Source organism: Aquarana catesbeiana, linkage group LG13 (assembly GCF_042186555.1).
Source record: "Aquarana catesbeiana isolate 2022-GZ linkage group LG13, ASM4218655v1, whole genome shotgun sequence".
Taxonomy (NCBI): Eukaryota; Metazoa; Chordata; class Amphibia; order Anura; family Ranidae; genus Aquarana; species Aquarana catesbeiana.
Genome location: NC_133336.1, coordinates 237,650,681 through 237,666,787, shown reverse-complemented (window position 1 = coordinate 237,666,787; position 16,107 = coordinate 237,650,681). Strand labels below are relative to the sequence as shown.

General features: G+C 39.1%; 1 protein-coding gene and 1 non-coding gene across 2 annotated transcripts in view; both read left to right on the top strand.

Annotated features, from left to right (window-relative positions):
* PRUNE1 (prune exopolyphosphatase 1) overlaps window positions 1-14,174 on the top strand; it is a 47,897-nt gene extending 33,723 nt beyond the window's left edge. Inside the window, exon 8 of the mRNA XM_073609604.1 lies at window positions 10,545-14,174. Coding sequence (XP_073465705.1) covers window positions 10,545-11,072 — 528 coding nt within the window. The 3' untranslated portion in view covers window positions 11,073-14,174. The remainder of the gene's footprint in view (window positions 1-10,544) is intronic.
* Window positions 10,225-10,335, top strand: LOC141120788 (U6 spliceosomal RNA). Its single transcript, XR_012239944.1, has one exon. It is a non-coding gene; the product is annotated as a U6 spliceosomal RNA (small nuclear RNA).
* Window positions 14,175-16,107: the final 1,933 nt, after the last annotated feature.

The following is a 16,107-nucleotide window of genomic DNA, read 5'->3' as shown; positions in this document are numbered from 1 at the left end:
AAAAATTCGAGTTCTAGGCATTGAATTCGGCCCAGGTGACTATGGTCATGCAAATTGGGTGAACAGGCTGGAGAATGCCGATGCCAAGGTGGCAAGCTGGAAAGGTTGGCAGCTTTCCTTGAGGGAAAAGGTTGATCTGATCAAGACTTACCTGATTCCGATTTTTCTGTATGTCAGTTTTGTTTGCGTTTTGCCAGTTTCTCTCTATACCAGGGTCTATAGTTGTTTCTTCCAGCTGTTATGGGGGAACAGAATAAACCTTGTCAAAAGGAATGTGACTTACCTTCCTATGCGGGAGGGTGGTCTAGGGATGGTCAACCCTGTAGTCTTTTTCTCTCTGATGTTTCTGAAGTACAATCTTGGTAACATGTTGGCAGAGAGACCGCCTGGGTGGGTTGGTATTTTCCAGTCCTGGTTTAGGCCCTTTCTGCGAGACTGGGAAAATGGTGGGCCAGTGAAAAGCCTGAGGGTCAAGCATGAACAGCTCCCGGCTTATGTTGCCCCGTGTTTGAAAATGCTTCGGCAGTGGCAAGTAACAGCAGGAGAAGTCAGATCTCTTCCAAGGAAACTTCTTGAGAAGCGGATCATGAGCTCTGCTTTTTGCGAGCCACTGGCCTTGAGGGATTGCCCAAGCCTGGTTTTGGGGGTGGGTTTGCGATTGATTAATTTGGAGAGAATCCCAATGAAGTTTAGGGATCAGGCTTGGCTTGCCTTTCATGGAAAACTATATGTGAAGGGCAACTTGAAGTTTCTTTCCATGAGTGATCGGGGCTGCCCGAGAGTGGAGTGTGGAGGAGTGGTGGAGTCCATGGATCATTTTCTACTTCAATGCCCTTTTAATATAGAGGTGTACAAGAGGGTGGGGAGGGCTCTGAGTATACCCTTCCTCCCCCATATGAGTTATGCAGAGTGGGTGTATGGGGCATTCCAGACTCGTCGGGATTATGATTTGGAAACACTTTTTTTAGTTAGTCTGGTAGTCCGTTATTTCACGTGGAGTGCACGGTGTCAGGTATCCTTACGGGGTAAAATCCTCCCTGTTGAAGTGGTGGTGTAGGACATTCTGGGTGAGGTTGGGAAGATTCGGGGTCTTGAGAAAGGCAGGTGGCAGCAGGAGGTCTGGATAAGGGCATGGAGGAATATCAGGACTCTGTAGCTGCTGCCTGTTGATCTCGGGGTGTGCGGCTTTTCTTTGTATTCTTGATTCACTCCTCTAGATTTTCAAAATGAAATATATTTTTGATAAAAGGCTACATGCATGGTGACGGTGATGTTCCTTAGTCTGGCTCTCCCGTAGGGATTGTGTTGTGCGCAATTTGGTTTGTACCATTTATTATGTTCTTGTTTTGTATTATCATATTCAATTATTTTGTAAATATGTTTTATTTATTTATTATGGTTTTATTGTATATAAGTTGTTGTTTGTAAGATTTTTCAATAAACAAAATTAACCCCTCATAATGGGCACAGCAGGTGTACAGACCCGGGAACTCAGCACAGGGATGGTGGGAACCCCTCATAATGGGCACAGCAGGTGTACAGACCTGGGAACTCAGCACAGGGATGGTGGGAACCTCTCATAATGGGCACAGCAGGTGTACAGACCTGGGAACTCAGCACAGGGATGGTGGGAACCCCTCATAATGGGCACAGCAGGTGTACAGACCTGGGAACTCAGCACAGGGATGGTGGGAACCTCTCATAATGGGCACAGCAGGTGTACAGACCCGGGAACTCAGCACAGGGATGATGGGAACCCCTCATAATGGGCACAGCAGGTGTTCAGACCTGGGAACTCAGCACAGGGATGGTGGGAACCCCTCATAATGGGCACAGCAGGTGTTCAGTCCTGGGAACTCAGCACAGGGATGGTGGGAACCCCTCATAATGGGCACAGCAGGTGTTCAGACCTGGGAACTCGGTACAGGGATGGTGGGAACCCCTCATAATGGGCACAGCAGGTGTACAGACCCAGGAAAACTCAGCACAGGAATCCTACTTTCTCAGAGACCATGAGGTAGTTTAGTTCTCCAACAATTAACAAAAATATTTGCATGGACAAATCCTAGTGCTAAAACTATATTGGCAACTCCATAAGCAGGCCACAAGAGGGCGCTCAAACCAAATAATTTGAGACAAAGCTACACTGTTCACAAAGCAGGGTTAACGTAAAGGGTCCCTCCACTCGAACTGAATATTTAGGTTTTATTTTACATGTTGGAGAGATAAAACGCCAAATGGGTGTTTTTGTCTATATTGGGGGGGACTATGGTGGGAAATACGATGTTCAAATCTCCGTGCTTCAATTCCCAGTTCTGGGAATGCAACAGTATCTCACAAAAGTGAGTACACCCCTCACATTTTTGTAAATATTTTATTCAATCTTTTCATGTGACAACACTGAAGAAATGACACTTTGCTACAATGTAAAGTAGTAAGTGTAAGGTCTCTAACATCCACCAGCTCTATGATGTCGTCATGGAGGAGTAGAAGAGGACTCCAATGACAACCAGTGAAGCTCTGGTGAACTCCATGTCCAAGAGGGTTAAGGCAGTGCTGGAAAATAATGATGGCCCACAAAATATTGACACTTTGGGCCCAATGTGGACATTTTCACTTAGGGGTGTACTGACTTTTGTTGCCAGGTGGTTTAGACATTAATGGCTGTGTGTTGAGTTATTTTGAGGGGACAGTAAATTTACACTGTTATACAAGCTGTACACTCACTACTTTACATTGTAGACAAGTGTCATTTCTTCAGTGTTGTCACATGAAAAGATAGAAGAAAATATTTACAAAAATGTGAGGGGTGTACTTACTTTTGTGAGATCCTGTATATACATACAGTATATGGATATTAGTACATATATACAGCAGCTGGTACAGTTGGAGGCGTGTACACAGTACAGTAAAATCTGGAAAACACTGAAATATACACGTTTGTACTCTCGTCAGGACATTATGTAACTGGATGAGTGAGGTAAGTGCCGGGACGGTCACTTATTAACCGGACCAAAGTTTAAGCTTTTACAGTTGTGAAATTTGAGTTCAGACTCCGTTGTCTCCACACTGGGCGCCTGCTGCGTGTTCTGGCTGTGTAGAGGAGGCTTTGCGACCTGCTGGGGGGTGAGCACAGTTTTATTTTCTGGGTGGGGGGGGAGTTGGGGGTATAATATTCGATGGCTTCTGGAGGATTTAATATTCTTGATGGCCCTGGGGGGGATGGGCAAGCCAAAAACTTTTTTAAAAAGTTCTGGAAAAGTGATTTCATGCTGCGGTTTGGTTAAACATTACAGGGCTTGTTGTTTTGAACCTTTGCTCACATCTGCAGCACGCTATATGCTTCCTCCTATGATGTATATTAACCCTATCATGGAGGCTGGGCAACGATATTGATCTCAGAATTGATTGGGAGGATCATGATCATTAATCAACCATTATTTATTGTTATTATTATTATTATTATTACCATTATTATCATCATCATTCTTATTATTATTGTTAATATTCTTGTTTTTATTAGTAATATATTATTATGAGCACCATTTTATTTTTAGTTTTTATTAGCATTATTACCGTATATACTCGAGTATAAGCCGAGTTGTTCAGCACAATTTTGTGCTGAAAGTGCCCCCCTCGGCTACTCGAGTCAAGCACTTTTCTGGTGCAAAGAATTACATTTTCCGAACCAACTTGGGGGCCCATATCTCAGGGCCACTTGATGATAGGAACCCCATATTTGGTGTGCAAACCCAGTGGAACTAACACTACAACATATCCAAAGCTGGGGTTCCTAGCATTAAGTGGCCCCGAGACATAGGGCCCCAAATTCGGTTCGGAGGATGTCATTCTCTGCTGCAGAAAAGTGCTTGACATTTTCCAAACCGAATTTGGGGATTTGTAGCTCAGGGCTACTTGGTGCTAGGAACCCCAAATTTGGTATGCAAACCTAGTGGAACTAGCACTATAACATAGCCAAAGCTGGGGTTCTTAGCACCAAGTAGCCCCGAGATATTGGGCCCCAAAATTGTTTCAGAAAATGTCATTCTCTGCTGCAGAAAAGTGCTTGACATTTTCTGAACCGAATTTGGGGCCCTGTATCTCGGGGCCACTTGGTGCTAGGAACCCCAACTTTGGATATGTTGTAGTGCTAGTTCCACTGGGTTTACACACCAAATGTGGGGTTCCTAGCACCAAGTGGCCCAGAGATACGGGGCCCCAAAGTCGGTCAACTGTATCCATCTGCAGCAATGTCATTTCGGGACCCTTTGGGTCCAGAGACCCCAAATTTTGGCTGCAGCTAGGGGGGCATCTAGGAACCCTTAACTACCAAGTTTGAAGTTCGGGGGACCTATGGCTGCAAATGGGCACAGTAAGGCTGCAAATGGGCATTGTTGACCCTCTTTTCCACTTACAGTAGCTGCGCATTTCTCACCCTAGGCTTATACTCGAGTCAATAAGTTTTCAAACTTTTTTGTTGTAAAATTAGGTGCCTCGGCTTATATTCGGGTCGACTTATACTCGAGTATATAGGGTATTATTTACCAATTATTATTTTATATTATTATTATCATCATTATTATTATTGCTTTTATTAGTATTCTTTAGTAATGCCAAACATGTATCATTATTATTCGTTATTTTTGATAGTATTATATATTATTACTAATATCATTATTATCATTATTTATTATTTTTGTTTGTTATTATTAGCATTATTATTATTATTTACCAATTAAGTATTATTATTATATTATTATCATCATCATCGGTATTTTTAATATTATTGCTTTTATTATTACTAATATCATTATTATCATTATTTATTATTTTTGTTTGTTATTATTAGCATTATTATTATTTACCAATTAAGTATTATTATTATATTATTATCATCATCATCGATATTTTTAATATTATTGCTTTTATTAGTATTATTTATTATTGCCAAACATGTATCATTATTATTTGTTGTTTTTGATAGTATTATTTATTATTACTAATATCATAAGCATTATTTATTATTTTTGTTTGTTTTTATTAGCATTATTATTATTTACCAATTATGTATTATTATTATTATTATCATCATCATCAATAATCTTGTTAATATTATTGCTTTTATTAGTATTATTTATTATTGCCAAACATGTATCATTATTATTTGTTGTTTTTGATAGTATTATTTATTAAAACTAATATCAATATTTGTTATTTTTGTTTGTTTTTATTAGCATTAATATTATTTACCAGTTATGTATTATTATTATCATCATCATCATTAATATTTTTAATATTATTGCTTTTATTAGTATTATTTATTATTGCCAAACATGTATCATTATTATTATTTGTTGTTTTTGATAATAATGATAATAGTAGTAATAAATAATACTATCAAAAACAACAAATAATAATAATGATACATGTTTGGCAATAATAAATAATACTAATAAAAGCAATAATATTAAAAATATTGATGATGATAATAATAATACATAATTGGTAAATAATATTAATGCTAATAAAAACGAACAAAAATAATAAATATTGATATAAGTTTTAATAAATAATACTATCAAAAACAACAAATAATAATGATACATGTTTGGCAATTTTAAATAATACTAATAAAAGCAATAATATTAACAATATTAATGATGATGATAATAATACATAATTGGTAAATAATATTGATGCTAATAAAAACAAACAAAAATAATAAATAATTATAATAAATAATACTATCATTATTTATTATTTTTGTTTGTTTTTATTAGCATTATTTATTATTACCAAATATGCATTATTATTATTACTATTATGTACCAATTATGTATTATTATCATCATAATTATTGATAATGTTTTTAATACTATAATGTATTATTACCAATTGTTTCATACTAATATCATTATAATTATTTTTAAAGGTTTTTATTAGCATTATTATTAAAAAATTTATTATTATTATTAGCATTATTTATTACCAATTATGTTTTATTATTATTATTTATTACGTATTATTTACTAATTGAGTATTTATTATTATTTAGAATTATTTATTATTATTTATTGGTACTCATATAGAGCTGACAATTTATGCAGTGTTTTGCATGTTGTACTTTCACATCAGTTCTTACCCCAAGGAGCTTACAATCTAAGATCCTTATCTCACATGCATGCACACAGATACTAGGGCCAGTTTAGACCGGAACCAATTAACCTACCTTTAGGACTTGAGAGGAAGCCAGAGTACTCAGAGGAAACTCATGCAAGTACATGCAAACTCCATGCAGATAGTGTCCGGGGCGGGATTTGAACCAAGGACCCCCCAGTGCTGCCAAGCAGAAAGGCCATTTCTACCCAGTTTTAGGAAGACGCAACCACTGCAGGATCGTCCCGTAGAACGATTGTTGTGTAAACATGATGGACTCGCTGGGATTGTCTTGCTTGTTTGTATCTGGGCATGTGATATTTGAATCTCTGCCAAGACACCATCTGCATGGAGTTTGTATGATCTCCCTGTGTGTGAATGGGCTTCCTTTTAGGTCCTCTAAATTATTCCCACACTGCAAAGACATGCTGGTAAAGGAGTTTGGCTCCTGTCTTGCATGTGAGATAGGGACCTGAGATTGGAAGCTCCTTTTGGCCAGGGACTGGTGTGAATGTACAGTATGTAAAGTGCTGTGTAAACTGTCTGAGCTATATAAATACCTGTAATAATATTTCACTTTCTGGTTTTTCCAAAATGTCCAATTTGAAAATGTCCAAATTGGCCCCAAAGTGTCAATATTTTGTGTGTCCACCATTATTTTCCAGCACTGCCTTAACCCTCTTGGGCATGGAGTTCACCAGAGCTTCACAGGTTGCCACCGGAGTCCTCTTCCACTCCTCCATGATGACATCATGGAGCTGGTGGATGTTAGAGACCTTGCACTCCTCCACCTTCTGTTTTGAGGATGTCCCACAGATGCTCAATAGGGGTTAGTTCTGGAGACATGCTTGGCCAGTCCATCACCTTTACCCTCAGCTTCTTTAGCAAGGCAGTGGTCATCTTGGAGGTGTGTTTGGGGTCGTTATCATGTTGGAATACTGCCCTGCAGCCCAGTCTCTGAAGGGAGGGGATCATGCTCTGCTTCAGTATGTCACAGTACATGTTGGCATTCATGGTTCCCTCAATGAACTGTAGCTCCCCAGTGCCGGCAGCACTCATGCAGCTCCAGACCATGACACTCCCACCACCATGCTTGACTGTAGACAAGACACACTTGTCTTTGTACTCCTCACCTGGTTGCCCCCACACACGCTTGACACCATCTGAACCAAATAAGTTTATCTTGGTCTCATCAGACCACAGGACATGGTTCCAGTAATCCATGTCCTTAGTCTGCTTGTCTTCAGCAAACTGTTTGCAGGCTTTCTTGTGCATCATCTTGAGAAGAGGCTTCCTTCTGACCAATTTGATGCAGTGTGCGGCGTATGGTCTGAGTACTGACAGGTTGACCCCCCACCCCTTCAACCTCTGGAGCAATGCTGGCAGCACTCATACGTCTATTTCCCAAAGACAACCTCTGGATATGACGCTGAGCACGTGTACTCAACTTCTTTGGTGGACCATGGTGAGGCCTGTTCTGAGTGGAACCTGTCCTGTTATTCCGCTGTATGGTCTTGGCCATCGTGCTGCTGCTCAGTTTCAGGGTCTTGGCAATCTTCTTATAGCCTAGGCCATCTTGATGTAGAGCAACAATTCTTATTTTCAGATCCTCAGAGAGTTCTTTGCCATGAGGTGCCATGTTGAACTTCCAGTGACCAGTATGAGAGAGTGAGAGCGATAACACCAAATTTAACACACCTGCTCCCCATTCACACCTGAGACCTTGTAACACTAATGAGTCACATGACACCGGGGAGGGAAAATGGATAATTGGGCCCAATTTGGACATTTTCACTTAGGGGTGTACTCACTTTTGTTACCAGCGGTTTAGACATTAATGGCTGTGTGTTGAGTTATTTTGAGGGGACAGCAAATTTACACTGTTATACAAGCTGTACACTCACTACTTTACATTGTAGACAAGTGTCATTTCTTCAGTGTTGTCACATGAAAAGATAGAAGAAAAGATTTACAAAAATGTGAGGGGTGTACTCACTTTTGTGAGATACTGTATGAATGTGTGTGTATGTATGTGTATATTTATATACACACACACATTTACAAATATATATATGTATGTGTGTATATATATATATATATATATATATATATATATATATATATATATATATATATATATATGTATGTGTGTGTATATATATATATATATATATATATATATATATATATATATATATTATTTTTAAATATATATATTAAAATATTATATATAATGTATATTTTAATATAATAAATAATTAAAGATATATATATAAAAAAAATGAGGCTGACTGTTTTTGCCACAAGAACAGGCCCCGGGTAAGGTGGAAGAATCTTCTGTAGCCCTCGGGAGCCATTTAAAGCCCATTGTACCCTTAAAGCAGAATTAAAGTCTTTTTTATTTTTTTATTTTTTTTTTTTAGTAAAAGTGCTGACAGGCAGGCAGTATGTCTCTTCTGTCATATAAATGTTCTTCCGTGGCTGTCAGCACTTTTTCCTATACACACACAGTCACGTATGCACAGCTCAATGTACAGTCTCTGCACGGTTCTGTGCCAGGGAAAACACCATCTGTGTGTATAAAGGTGACATCATCCTAGGCCAGCCAATCAAGATGACCGAAGGCTGAATTCCAGAGTCTGTACACCTGCACCTTTTCATTTCCTCATAGTAAACCCTTGATTTTAGTGAGGGGGGGGGGGGGGTGGGGAGTGGTGTAGGGGTTAATATGATAATATCCTACAGCAAAAAAAAAAAAAAAAAGTTGAAGACGAGGGGATCCTTTAAGAAATTGGAAAATTGTGTGTATAAAAGCTTCTATCCCTTCACCATTTAGCTTCACTAGGGGATGAAACAGGTCTGTATGCCGTGTTTTCTGAGATTAGTTAATCATTGAACTCAAAAGTATAAATAAGGAAAATACTGCGTTATAGCCACTAGATGGCGCTGAGGAGCTTCCTATGATACTCAGCAATCTAGTGGCCATACGGCAGCATTTCCCCCTATTTACACTTTTTTTCAATGAATACTAATCGTTCTGTAGAAATTATAGCATAACATCCAATAAGTCCCATTGCCACATAAAAAATGTACATGCGGTTTTGTTGGATTGACCGCTCTGTGAATTATTTTATAAATACACCCCATAGTGTCTGTGGCTGATCACATGCAGTGTTGTACTACACTTAAAGCACAACTTCATCTTTTATGAATGTTTTATTTTTTATTTTTTTAATACATTATTATGATTAGTGTTCTTGTTTAAAAATTGCTATATTTATATTGTATATAAAAGGAGAATAATAAAGACAATAATAATATAGTTAGTGTGTATATGAAGGAAAAAAAACATATAAAAATTGTTATTACTATTCATTTTTAGTATATAAAAAAGAAAATGATAATATTCATTTTATTTATATAGAAGGAAAAAATATAGAAAATTATTATTTTTATATAATATATAGAATATTATTATTATTAGTAGTGGTAGTATTCATATTATGAGAAACAATAAATAATTGTTGATGTGTGTGTGAATAATAATATTGTTATTTACATGGTAAAAGAAAAGTATATAAAAAGTGTTGTAATTCCTATTATTATTATTATATAGTATATATAAAAAAGAAAACAATAGTTATTTATATAGAAGGAGACATTTATATAAAAATTACTATAAATATAGTATATGGAAGGAGAAAATGAATAATCATAATATTAATTATGATGTTATAATTGGTTTTAGAAAAAAAATATATAATCATTATATAGTAGATAGAAGGAGAATAATAATGATTTTATACAGAAGGAGAAAAGTATATAAAAGTAAAAAAAAGTAAATAAAATTTGCTTTAAATACTATTATTATTTAGTGTATATATAAAAAAGAAAATTATAATTTATACTTATTTAAGTAGAAGGAGAAAATTTATATAAACATTGTTATAATTAGTATTAATATATAGCATGTAAAAAAATAATAATAATTTTATTTATATAGAAGGAAAAAAAAATATAACTATTTTATATATTATATAAAATATTAGTAATAGTAGTTTTATTCATATTATGAGAAACCATAATATGACCTATACTAAAATTGGAACGATACAGAGAAGATTAGCATGGCCCCTGTGCAAGGATGACACGCAAATTATATAAACATTGCTGTAAATACTAATATTATTTAGTATATATAAAAAAGAAAATAATAGGAAAACATTTTATAAAAATTACTATCATTATATAGTATGTAAAAAGAGAAAAATAATGCTATTATTAATAATATTATTATTATGGGAGAAATATATAATTATTACAGGAGAAAAATAATAATTATTATCATTGTTAATTTATTTTTTTATTTTTTCATTGAAATCATTTAGGTGACCAGAACCTTGGAGAAAGCCACAAACCCCTCCCTTGACTTGTCTCTGACCGGCCAGGGACCTTGCAGTCACGTGACCACCTACCGCCAAGGAAACACGGGGGCGTCACGTAAAAAAGTGCTGCCCATCTTGAAGGACTTCCTGAGAAAGATCGACAGCTCCTCCCGACCCATGCAGGCGTTCCAGGATGCCGAGGACTCCAAAGGACAATCGGGATTCAATGAACAAAGTTCGGACAATCATTTTGAGGTGTTCCCGGCAGATGATGGGGATCAGCCGGACTCCCAGGACAGTTGTGCCGGGGATGAATCCAAGGGAAGGGACTGCTGGGCCCGTTTCGGGAAACAATTGGAGGACGGTTTAGAGGATGAAAACTCGTTCCCACCTACTCCTATGAACAGTCTTGTGGAAGGTTGCCCCTTGGACCGAGGTCTACCGAAACTGACGGCGGAAGCCATCTTAGAAAGGATTAGCCGCATTACTGTTAGGGATTCGGAGGGAAATTTAACAAACGGGAGCCAATGATAGGGTTTTAAAAAAAAAAAACGGGCTCCGGCCAATAATATAAATATATATATCTCAAGGTACTTCTCAAACAACAATGCAATTTCATCTTTTTTGATACACGTTTGATAGTAACACACCAAATTCTGGTTTTATTTTTGAAACGCGATCGTAGTGAACGTTGTATATGTTTTACAGAGGAAAAAAAAATGTAGAGAAGAGGAAAAACTGCTCTTGTTGCCTCTAGCAACCAACCGGACTCTTTTCTACTAATTTTAAATTAACTTCAATTTTATCTCCAGCCATCTTTTTTTTTTTTTTTTCAAAGTTAGCATTTCAGCCATGATTTTACTTCTATCTGTGACCCCAGTGTGGATATTTTCCTTCACTTCCTGTCCCAGTGACACCAAGTCGAGAAATGGGGGGGGGTCATCAAGACAGGAGGGCACAGACAGCAATAAAATACACTGTAGCAGTCCTAACCCTTCCTTCTCCTAAACAAAATGTGTTTTTGGTATTCTCGGTGTCCCCATTCCAGAGATTTTCCATCACTTCCTCTTCTGATAGCAAGTGAGGGGAAATCTCTAAAGTGAAGCAGACTGCAATAAAAATCTGACCCAGGCTCTAACTCTTCTCTATTATATCTAAAACAAAAAATACTTTTTTTCTTTTTTTTTTTTTTTTTTCTTAAATCAAGCTTTAACCTCTTCCTGCAGATAGAAGCCGGCCCTTTATGGTGATCTTAAAGTGACAGTAAACTCCGGTTTAAAAAAAAGTTGTATTCAAGTATGTATTCTCAACTCAAAAAGTACATTCTAATGCTCTCAGCTTTCTTCCAAATCTCCAAATTCCTTTTTTTTTCTGCTCCTGTTAGAGGGTGGCTACATGCATTCATTCTCCATGCAGAGCCGTCTTTAATATTGATTGGACCCTGGGCAAACATTTTTCTTGGGATCCCCCTCCCCACCCCCCGCTCGAGCTTGACTCAAAATCATTTTACTGCAGCAGATCAGGCAGCAATTGCGATTGGTTGCCAGAGATCACCGTATCATTACTGCCCACTGATTAGTTGCTAGAGGTTAATGCATATCATTACTGCCCACTGATTGGTTTCTAGAGGTTACTGCACATTATTACTGCTCACTAATTGGTTGCTAGAGGTTACTGCATATCATTACCGCTCACTGATTGGTTGCTAGAGGTTATTGCATATCATTACTGCTCACTGGTTGCTAGAGGTTCCTGTACATCATTACTGCTAACTGATTGGTTTCTAGGGGTTGCTACAAATCAATATTGCTCGCTGATTGTTTGCTAGAGATTACAGCAGATCATTACTGTTTACTGATTACATCCTACACATTATCACCTCTGTATCAAATTGTGAGTGTGGCCAAACTGCACTAACATTGAGCATTGTTACATACCAGTAGTTCAGGTATGAACTATATACAGAAGAGTGCGCTACGTATGGAGTGCAGGGTTGAGGGGTGTGCTAAGTACGGAGTACAGGGTTGAGGGGTGCGCTAGGTGCGGATTGCAGGGTTGAGGGGTGCGCTAAGTGTGGAGTGCAGGGTTGAGGGGTGCGCTGTGTGCAGAGTTCAGGGGTGCGCTGTGTTGCAGGGTTCAGGGGTGCGCTGTGTACAGAGTGCAGGGTTCAGGGGTGTGCTGTGTTGCAGGGTTCAGGGGTGCGCTGTGTACAGAGTGCAGGGTTCAGGGGTGCGCTGTGTGCAGAGTTCAGGCATGCAAAATTTGCAGAGTGGGTGTGCGCTGTGTGCAGAATGCATGGTTGAGGGTGTGCGCTATGTGCAGAATGTATGGACGAGGGGTGCGTTATGTGCAGAATGCAGGGTTGAGGTGGTGCGCTAGGTGCAGAATGCATGGATGAGGGGTGTGCTAGGTGCAGAATGCATGGATGAGGGGTGTGCTGTAACCCCCCCCCCCCGGTACAAAGTTCTCCTCCCTCCAGTTCCGAGCTCAACCCCCCCCCCCAGCTTTCCCCCGAATTCTCTCCCACCAACTAGAAAACAAGAGCAGCCTCAACTCAGATCGTGTCCGTGCAGCTGCCGTTCTCTGGAGGAGCTGTGTGGATGCACCGCCCCCTCCCTCCTCTGCTCTCACAGAGATCGATGTGTGCAGCAAGGAGGTGTCTGAACGGCCGCATGGAGAGGAATGCTGTCACCTGAAAATACAGAAGCAGCGCTCCTCTCCCAGGGGACAGTAGCGAGCAGCCAGCGTGACTAGCGTTGGTGGTGACGGAACTCCGGTCCCCAGTGGCCAGCAGTGCGGGCTCAAGGGGCAGCTACTAAGAGCCCCCCAACAATGACAGGGCCCAGGGCAGCTGCCCCTTTTGCTCTGCGTTAACGATGGCCCTGTCTCTATGGTTCCACTGTATGTAGGAACGTAACCACCCTATCTTGGCCCCACTGTATGTAGGAACTGCTTTGTACAAATTGGACTTACTTTTCTGTTAAAGGTGCATGTGAGCAGCCTCACCAAAGCGGGTCAGATAATAAGTCATTTACAACATTGGACATCAAATATAAATGTTCCCATGCCTCTTATTCATGCATCTTGGGGTTTTTTGGCTGTCTGTGTCCCCATTCCAGAGAGTCACCCTCTCTATTTGTCATGGTGGCCATTGACCATGGAACAAGTGATGGAAAATCCAAACTTTTGAGTTGCCACCAGAACGGGAAGAGAAGGGAATTCTTCCAGTGGGGACTTTTGTTCTTGTGACCACTGTCTATGTGAGGAATTCCAAGATTTTCAAGAACATCTTGTGTTGTCTATGAAATGAGAAGTGAAGGAAGATTTCCCCAGATGGCATAAAGAAAGCTGTTAGAAGACAGGAAATGAAGGAAAATCTCCCCCCGTGGGACACAGATGGCCAGACCAACGGAAAAGTCTGTTGTTAAGCCAAATGTGTTTCAGGCATTATAAGGGACCCTCCTCATCAGGCCTCTAACCATTCAGGAAATAGAAATACTTGAACTGAAAAGAACTCTGATTTGCAAATTAGCTTTAAGGGATTGTGGGATTGATGGGGTAACTGGTTTGGCTATTAACCCAAAAAAGCTTGATACTGAGTTTTTTCATCAATAAACAGACTTTAGAACTTGCCATTTTTTTCACTGACCACCACTGTAAGGGGCATTCTTCCCGCTGATCACCAATGTAAGGAACATTCTTCCCACTGACCACCAATGTAAGGAACATGCTTCCCAATGTCCACCAATGTAAGGAGCATTCTTCCCACTGATCACCAATGTAAGGGGCATTCTCCCCCACGGATCACCAATGTAAGGGGCATTCTTCTCACTGATCACCAATGTAAGGGGCATTCTTCTCACTGACCCCCAACGTTAGGAGCATTCTTCCCAATGTCCACCAATGTAAGGAGCATTCTTCCAACTGATCACCAATGTAAGGAACATTCTTCCCACTGATCACCAATGTAAGGAGCATTCTTCCCACTGACCACCAATGTAAGGGGCATTCTTCTCACTGATCACCAATGTAAGGGGCATTCTTCCCACTGACCACTAATGTAAGGAGCATTCTTCCAACTGATCACCAATGTAAGGAACATTCTTCCCACTGATCACCAATGTAAGGAGCATTCTTCCCACTGACCACCAATGTAAGGGGCATTCTTCTCACTGATCACCAATGTAAGGGGCATTCTTCCCACTGATCACCAATGTAAGGGGCATTCTCCCCCATGGATCACCAATGTAAGGAAGTATAAAATAATAATTGAAGCGCTTAACTCTATAATCAGTAAAAAATTAAAAATGCATTGCTGTGCATCCCGCACATAAAATTCACCCGTGTAAAAAACAACCAGTGTAAAAATCCAATTCTGTTCTAAGTGTTACAAAAGCTCATAAAAACTAAAAAGGGTAAACCGTGATCTTACACAAAAATAAATAAGTGAAGATGCTCAAACGTGTATATAAAGAACTAATCATCCATCATAAAAATATAAATAATAAAAATTAGTAAGCTAAATGTGTACGTGATGTGATTAAACAAGAAGAAAGAGGCGATAAAAACAATAAAAAGGACTGATATATATTATGTCCCAACAATTGTGGTTCTTGATTGATTAATTGGAGTGTCAGCTTGTCATTTAAACAATTCTTCCATCCACCTCCATTCTCATCAAGGACAGCTTACCACACCCTTGATTATATGTAAATCAAAGAAATGAACAAGGAAAAAAATCATTGCGCAATGAACTCCATGTAATACACCAGCAAAAACACACTCAGAGGTTCACTCACGTGCTCCCAGTGGTTATAAAAGCATATGAAACAAGCATTAGCAGTCAGCCGCTGTGGACGAGAGAAAGGATCGCTGCAGTGCACCGCTCTGTGTCAGCCTGCAGAGTGCGTCCTTGGCTCCTCCCCCGCGTTGCGTCACCGTCACGTGACTTTCTCAAGGAAGTCACAGCAATGCATTTTTAATTTTTTACTGATTATAGAGTTAAGCGCTTCAATTATTATTTTATACATTTTTGTGAAGGGATGTTGAGCACCTAGTATTGATAGCAGCCTTTCTCTTATATATGATCAGTTTGATTTTTGCTATATTTTAACCATCACAGCGCTTTGTATTTTTTCATATTTTACCAATGTAAGGAGCATTCTTCCCACTGACCACCAATGTAAGGAACATGCTTCCCAATGTCCACCAATGTAAGGAGCTTTCTTCCCACTGACCACCAATTTAAGGCGCATTCTTCCAACTGATCACCAATGTAAGGGGCATTCTTCCCACTGACCACCAATGTAAGGGGCATTCTTCTTACTGATCACCAGTGAGAAGAATGTAAGGGGCATTCTTCTCACTGACCCCCAATGTAAGGAGCATTCTTCCCAATGTCCACCAATGTAAGGAGCATTCTTCCAACTGATCACCAATGTAAGGGGCATTCTTCTCACTGATCACCAATGTAAGGGGCATTCTTCCCACTGACCACCAATGTAAAGAGCATTCTTCCCACTGATCACCAATGTAAGGGACATACTCCCCCATGGATCACCAATGT